General features: G+C 39.5%; 1 protein-coding gene across 1 annotated transcript; it reads right to left on the bottom strand.

The window, feature by feature from the left end:
* Window positions 1-786: 786 nt before the first annotated feature.
* Window positions 787-2,304, bottom strand: LOC120351606. Its single transcript, XM_039429466.1, has one exon. The coding sequence runs from the start codon at window positions 2,302-2,304 to the stop codon at window positions 787-789; it is 1,518 nt and encodes a 505-aa protein (XP_039285400.1).
* Between the last annotated feature and the right edge of the window lie 5,877 nt (window positions 2,305-8,181).

Raw genomic sequence — 8,181 nt, 5'->3', positions numbered from 1 at the left:
CTTCCTTTCAAAAACTCTCAATCTTTGCACATCTCAAGCTGTAAGCACCCATGTTTCCGATCCGTAACTCACCACAGACCTCACCAATGCTTTGTATAATTGTAATTTCGTAGCTCTAGATATCAATCGAGATTTGAACAACTTGATATTAGCATAGTATGCCCTGTTTCCCGCCATGATCCTGTTGTTAATCTCTGCTGAGACTTTCCCACTACTTGTCACAAGTGTTCCCAGATAGACAAATTCTTCTACCTGTTGAAATGTGTAGGTTCCAATTTTCATGTCTCTAGCAACTCTCCCACCCAGGCCTACTGCTGGTGACACTCTCAGATACTTTGTCTTGGCCTCATTTATCTCCAATCCCATTGGCTCACTATTGATTGCCAGTGATGTGAAGGCTTCTCTCAAGGCTGGTACTGTTCTAGCTACTATGACCGGATCGTCTGCATATCCACAAACTTGCCATAGTCTATTTACTATGCTGCTTCCATGCGTGATACCTTTTACTGCTTCATGAAGAGCCAAATTAAACAATAATGCAGACAACGCATCTCCTTGCCTTACACCGTACTTTACAGGGAAACGCCTCCCAACAGTCTTGCCTATTCTTACTCTGGAGAAGGTCTCATTTAAGGTAGCAGCCACTAGCCTTATTAATTTTGAAGGTAAGTTATTCTTATCCAGTGCTTCAAGTAGCTTTCTCCTGTATAAACTGTCGAACGCTCTCTTGTAGTCTACAAACAGCATGAGGAGACTTATATCGTGCTCTATACACTTTTCCATTGCCTATCTCAATGTGAAGATCTGGTCCACTGTGCTCCTGCCTTTTCTAAATCCTCCTTGGTAGTCACCAAGCACTGCCTCTGCAAAAGGAGTGAGCCGTTGAAGTAGGATATTTGTGAAGGCTTTATAAGCAATGCTAAGCAAAGAGATTCCTCTATAATTTTCAAAAACCATTTTATCCCCTTTTTTAAAGATTGGGCTGATCATGCTTGTCTTCCAATCATCGGGCATTTTCTCCTCTCTCCATACCATCACAATTAATCCATACAGCTCTTTTTTCAATCTATCTCCTCCACTCTTTATCATCTCACTGAGAATGCCATCCTCACCAGGAGCTTTATTGTTCTTTAGAGCTGCTATTGCTCTCTCCAGTTCTTGAATGGTAGGTTCTGCAGTTTCTTCATCTTCCCTGTCAACATTGTGTGGCATTTCAAAACGACGGCTTGGCTGTCCATCTTCTTCTCTCTCATTCAACACCTCCTCGAAATGCTCGGTCCACCTATTCAAGACCATCTCATTACTAACCACATGCCCATTTTTGTCTTTACAGCCGTTCAACCTTGCCTGGAACCCTTTTCTGAACCAGTTCACTTCTTTGTACAATTTTTTACTCTGGTTGGTTTCACTCAATGTTTGTAGGAGTAGAATCTTTTGCTTGATTGCTTCTCTCTTTTTCGACCTTAGAATTGACTTTGCTCTCCTTCTTAATAAATTGTAGTTTGCTCTAGCTTCTCTTGTATCTCTTTGCAACATCTTATTTCTAGCATCGTTCCTTTCCCTAATTGCCTCTTCACACTCCCTATCGAACCATTCCTGATTTCTTGCCATTTTTTCTACCCCTATGGTCTCTTTGGCAGATCTCTCTGAAATGCTCTGTATCCTCTTCCACTGAACATTCACATCCGCTTCTTCCATTTCGCTCTGTCCAAACTTCCTATCTAGATCATTTTGAAATATCTGTCTCTCTCTATCCATCCTCAACTTACTGACATCCCACTTGCACCTTTTCACCCCATTCTCCTTGCATATATTGGCCAGTCTAAATCGTATTACAGCTCTAACCATGAAGTGGTCAGAGTCGCAGTTTGGTCCTCTCATTGTACGCACATCCAATACACCCGAGGCATGCCTTGTAGATACTAAAACATGATCAATCTGATTCACAATTTCGGTGCCTGGTGCTTTCCATGCTCCCAGGTGTATCCTTTTATGAGGAAAGCAGGTACTCCTGATAATCAATCTGCTGCTCTCTGCAAACTGCGCAACTAGAAACCCATTACTATTGGATTCTTCATGGAGTGAATATTCTCCAGCCACTGACCTAAGAGCACTTTCTCTCCCTACTTGAGCATTCAGATCCCCCAAGACCAGTACCATATCGTGTTGGCTAGTCCATTCTAATTTACTTGTTAACATGTCGTAGAAATCTTCTTTTACCTGCTCATCAGCATCTTCTGTAGGGGCATAGACAGAGACAAACGTTACATTTCTAAATCTTCCCTTCAGTCTGATTATACACATTCTTTCTGATATTGGCTCAAAATTTAGTAATTTTCTTCTCATTTCAGCCTTCTCAATGAAGAAGCCTGTACTGCCGTATCCAGTCCTATCTTCTGTACCACTATACAGCAAAGAGAAGTCTTTTTTATCGATCTGTCCTCTACCTTGCCACCTTATTTCCTGCAAAGCAACTATATCCAAATTGATTTTTGAAATTTCCAATGTTATCTCTTTCATCCTACCAGGCGCCAACATTGTTCTAATATTCCACGTTGCCACTTTCCAATCCATATCTCTCCTGATCTTAGATCGCTTATTCCGTAAATCATTATTCAAAGTTGGGTCTGTATTCCTGTTATTAATCTGAAAATCCTGTCCTATCCGAGGCTTTGTTGTGGGTTTCGCAACGAGTGTGAGTTTTTCCGGGGAAGGGTTGTTGGCCCTACGCCCAACCCCCAACCTGGAGGACCAGTCCAGTTTTTGTTTCACAATGACTATTTTATTTCGCCACTACCCCCCCGACGCTGCTGGCTGCAGGGCCGGTGAGCTTCCCCCAATTCCAACGGGGATGCGCCCGATGGAGGTAACTGGCAAATCCCCACACGGGACATTCTATACTATTCTACTATTCTATTCTATATAGAATGTACATTCTATACTCACTGGTTCTCAGCTGCAAGAGAGAAAGAATAGGTTATTTTTGAAGATTTATAATTTTTTTAATTTATAAACAAACAATCTGAAACTCCGTGAAACGTTTGAAAAAATGAATTCATAGGAATCTATCAGACTGCATAATATGGTTGAGAGCATGAATAATGAGTAACAATAGAGGAAACTGAAGTCTACAATAATTATCGGAAAATCACTGCGAATTCCTGAAGCTGAAATTTTTTTCATTTCAATTTATACATTGCAATCTAGTCTAAAAAGCTTGAAGAGCAATTATTCTAATATAATGAAGAGTTTAATTGATAAGATAGGTGGTTCTCACTAGGACTACTACTTCTAGCAACTAACTTACAATAGACAAATATTGAAAATGAAAATATAACTAAACTATCATGTGTTATAGATACACATATACACTCTTAACACTGCTCTGCTTTTGGCACTTCGACTCCAAAACACTACACAATTCAAAGGGCTAGGTCCGCTTCAATCTGCGCAACGTACTGTTTGACCAGCGAAAGAATGCCCCCGGCGGAGTGGAGCAATCTCAGGCTGTACTAGCTTTTTCGAATCGTCCTAAAAACATCAGTCATAAAATAAAAAATATCTCCAAAAACTTCATCAATATTGAATTAGTGATGTAAAACAGGTCAGAAATCGTTTTTGTTCAGTACTTTTTTTTTTATAAATTCACTCATTTTAAAGATAAATTTCATTTTTGTCAAATTAGTTATTTTCATGGTATGTGTGTTGTCCAGTAGCTGAGCGACTCCATTTCCATGCCGTTGGATCCTGTCTGCATGCTTGCTTGCGAAGCGCCCAAGTTCTGATGAGACGAACTCCACCTCCAGATCACTGTGGATATTGGCGTTCCAGTTGAATCGTGGAGCATCAACGATGTTCCTCAAAACTTTGCTCTAGAACCGTTGAATCACATCCTCATTGCTCTTGCTGGCACAGCCCCACAGCTGTATTCCATACATCCATATGGGTTTCAGGATCTGCCTGGAGATGAGAATCTTGTTGTAGTTAGGAAGAACTGGATTTCGGCCTATCAACCAGTAGATTCTACTATACCTTATTCCTAATTCTTCTCTCTTTTTTCACATGTGCTTTCCAACGCAACCTTGCATCCAGCGTCATGCCTAGGTATTTGGCCTCGTTAGCGAATGAAACAAGTTTTCTATTGATGGATAAGGGAATTTGTTCACATTTTCTATTGGTAGAGTTGACTTGAACTGATTTGGTCTCATTTATTTTGATTTTCCAGAGTTTGGCCCAATTGGAGATTTTATCAGCAGCATCCTGAAGTTTCCTCATAGATTCCAGACTGTTGTTGTCTAGAGTTAGTATAGCTGTATCATCAGCAAATGTTGCCACTGTATTGTTCTCCAACTTAGGTGGATCACTGGTATACATTAGGTATAGGATTGGCCAAAAACCACTAACTTCAGGTACTCCTGCTTTAATTTCTTTGAGCTCAGAATAGGCGGCTTCCTGCTTGACTCTGAAATATCTTCTCACTAAATATGACTCCAATATTTCAGTGTGTTCAATTAAGAGCATTGCTCTTTTTTCGACTAATAAACCTCTATGCCACACCTTATCAAATGCTTGTGCTACATTCAAGAATACTGTACTACAGAATGATTTTCTTCTCTTACAGAGCCATTTCAATATTTATTTATATTGGTGATTCGGTGGATTTGCTCTATGTTAGTGTGCTTTTCTCTGAATGATTCATGTTTTGGAATCAGCGTCTTCATCTCTATAATAGGCTTCAATCTTTTCAAGGGCAGCTTTTCAAATAATAGTTTTGATGTAACGTTATGTGATGTTTCTCCTGAATCATGATGACTTCTGCAATTTTCCAGTAGTGAGGGATGAATCTCAGCCTGAAAAATGCATTCATAATGAATGTAAGCAACAGAAAAGCCTTCCTTGGAAGCTGTTTCAATATATCTCCAGTTATGAGATAAAACCTGGTGCCTTCCAGGTTTTGATGCTACTTTAAATCATATTTTTCACTTTCATTACAGTTACAGGTGTGATCCTTGCTGATTCCTGAACAGTATGTGGCAGATGTTCATCTTCATCACAGCTGACATCACATTTGAATATGTTCTCCAGGGTATTGGCAAACCTAGCTGATTTTTGTTTGCTGTCCCTAGCCCATGTACCATCCACATTTTTAATAGGTGCATTTTGATTTGAAGTTCTTGTAATGCTCTTAGTAGTTTCCCATAGAGAGTAGTCAGTACTTTTTCTATTAGTGAACTCATTGAGATACTGAGAAAATGTCTCATTCTTTGGATTTTTTATTTCTCTACTGAGCTGCTGAGATAAGTTGTTCAGCACTGTCTTGTCTTTTGGATCTCTAGAGCTCTGCTATTTCCTACTTGCTCTTTTTTTGTGAATTTAGATTTTTTATTTCTGTAGGATAGTTGTTGCCTTGTGTCCTCCTTTTTATTTCAGGTGTACATGCCCAGGCTGCTTGCTGAATGGAGGTCACAAGTTTTTCAACTTGCACTTTAAGCTGATCTCTACTTCTAAGTTGAATCTGAAGTTGAACGTGTTTGGCGATTGTTTTTCTTCCTTTATTAACTTTATCATTGATTATGTGAACTGAAACCTATTTACCTCCTTCAAAATAGAGTTTTGCATGCTATAGTGAGTAATTGGATGAAATAATTAAACTGCACTTAAAAGGAAAAATACAATAGAAAATATTATCCTTGAGTTGTAAAATGATTCATGAGAGGTGTTATTAAGACTGTTAAGAGTAATTCATTCAAAATGGAAGAATGTGGAAGAAGAAGAAGAAGACAAGAGAGAGGAGTGATTCATTGAAATGAATACTTGAGAAAAGATCGAAGCAAGAAGGGAGAACAGAATTAGAGAGATTTGTGATGGTAATGCATGTAAAGAAATAGAGAGATTAAGAGCTGTGAGAGATTAAAGTACAGGACAAGATAAAGGTGACGGATACAGTGGCGCCTCGGTCGAAGAAGAGAAGAAATGAGGAATAAAGCTAGAATAAAGAAGAGGAAGAGAGAGGCTTCCAGCTTACCAAAGTCGTTATCCGCGAAGCTACGATACAGACGAGACGGTGGTATTCAAAGTCCAGCTGTGATGGTGGTGAGAGGCTTTATAATATGCAGTGTGAGGCGAGGCGCCTTAAAAAATGTTTTTCTTTCGCGGATGATGGTGAAGGCTCACAAATCTCGTCGGTTCAAACCGTCAGCAAATGGAAGACCAAAAACGCACCACGATAATCCTTGTTGTGTTCTGCTTGATCCTTCTTTGGACTTCTTTCTCAGCTAATGCAGCCTCACAAGCCGACACAAATTCTATCCGCCCCTCTTCCACAGGAAGTCCCCCGATGCCTGCCATGCCCTCCCTTAGTGTCCCAGAAGCTGCTTAAAGACGCACAATATGTCTGTCCGACCAGAAAATCACCGGCTATTTAGGGATCCTATTTATTAGTTCACCAACCTCCTCCTACTCAACACCTTTTGCATTCCTGCGTTGTGGGAGGCCCATGCTCCTACCCCCCTCTCATCACATCAAAACACCACCCCTCGCGGCTGCCATACAAATAAATATTCCCTCGAAGAAAGAAATCGATTAGTGTTTCGCTAAATTGGCTCGGCGAATAGAATACAAACCTCTGCTATCCTCAAACATCTATAGGCGGCTGCTGCGTTCTTGCACAAAAAGGAAGTCGGCTGCCAAGAATACGAGACAGTTTCGAAGAAAGGTAATGCTTGTTTAGGGTATAATATACGGGTTTAATTCCAAGAATTATTCCTCATGATGGGCTAGTCGTCATGGGGGAATATTTACTAAGTCTATCAAATAGTTTTTCAGTTCAATTCACCAATATTCCAGTCCAGACAAATAGTCGTTTTTCAGGAAACAGCCCCAAAAAGGATTTTTCTCGTCGGCTCTATATGTAATTTGGGGCACTAAATTCAAATCTGACACGCCAGGGGTTTTTTCTTCACCCCCAAAACCCCCTAAAATTTCGTGTTTTTTTAAATTTTTTTGTTTAATCACGAAAACCTTGAGCTTTTTCGAAAAAACACATTTTTTTTTTTTTAAATAAATTGAGTGGTCGCACAGGACTCTACCATTCTTGGTTCCGGAGCTACGAATTTCAAAAAAGGAGTATTTTTTAAGTTTCTCTAAACTATGCAAACCTCCCACTTCTACCCTATGCAACTTGGACCTTTTCCTAGTAATGATAAAATATCACACATCACGTGAAAAGCCAATCATTTCTAAACAGTATTCGTACAACTTGCAAGTAGCCTAGTGCAGTGGAACTTATTCAGTATCCAGTTTCGAAAAATAATAGATGATATCAATCTTACAATCATTTATGTTCAAATTTCATTCCGTACCCTGTTTTGATACCATTATTTAATTAAAACCTTGTTGAATGTTGATTATAATATTTCCATTCACTCAACTTCTCGTCAAAGAGGAATATGGCCAATTCCTTCTAAAGGGGGCGCGACAGTCGAGACCGACGACAGTCGAGGCCTGCGACAGTAGAGGACTGTTTTCCAGTCCTCTACGGTCGTAGGCCTCTACTGTTGGGAGTGTACGAAAATTGAAGAGGCCTCAACTGTCGCCTAACGCAGGCGACATTTGAGGCCACTTTTTCAGGAGTCCTCTACCGTCGCTGGCCTCGAATGTCGCAGGTCTCGACTGTCGGGCCTGTACGAAAATTAGAGAGTCGTACAGAAATTAGAGGTAAAGACTGTACCTCGACCAATGTCATTAGTGCATCTTTATCCAGTGTTTAATAGATGTTATGAAATACATTTTGTAATGATTATAGACTAACATCCGATTTGTTGAAAACCAAATAATGGAAACTTCCTCCATGAAAAAAAGCATATGATTTTGAAGGATCGTAGGGCTCATTTTTGGATGATTTTCAGAACGAAAATAGGCCTATGACACTTTTTGGTATACAGGCCATCTTTGTGAGGAATTACATCTTAATCAGTCAAGTATTTCAAGCGTGATGAGCTCACAGACAAACAGACAGAAAGACAGACACCATCTCTTCTTATATATATAGATAGAAGATAGATGGATGTATAGAACAAAATAAAACTTGTAGCACCCTTTATTTATTAAAAAACTTAAAATAGTTGAACTATTCTATTAAATAGTTGTTCAACTATTTTAAGTTTTTTAATAAATAAAGGG

This window comes from Nilaparvata lugens, chromosome 5 (genome assembly GCF_014356525.2).
Source record: "Nilaparvata lugens isolate BPH chromosome 5, ASM1435652v1, whole genome shotgun sequence".
NCBI classification, from domain to species: domain Eukaryota; kingdom Metazoa; phylum Arthropoda; class Insecta; order Hemiptera; family Delphacidae; genus Nilaparvata; species Nilaparvata lugens.
Note: the sequence above shows the minus strand (reverse complement) of the source record. Positions and strands in the feature narration are given on the sequence as shown.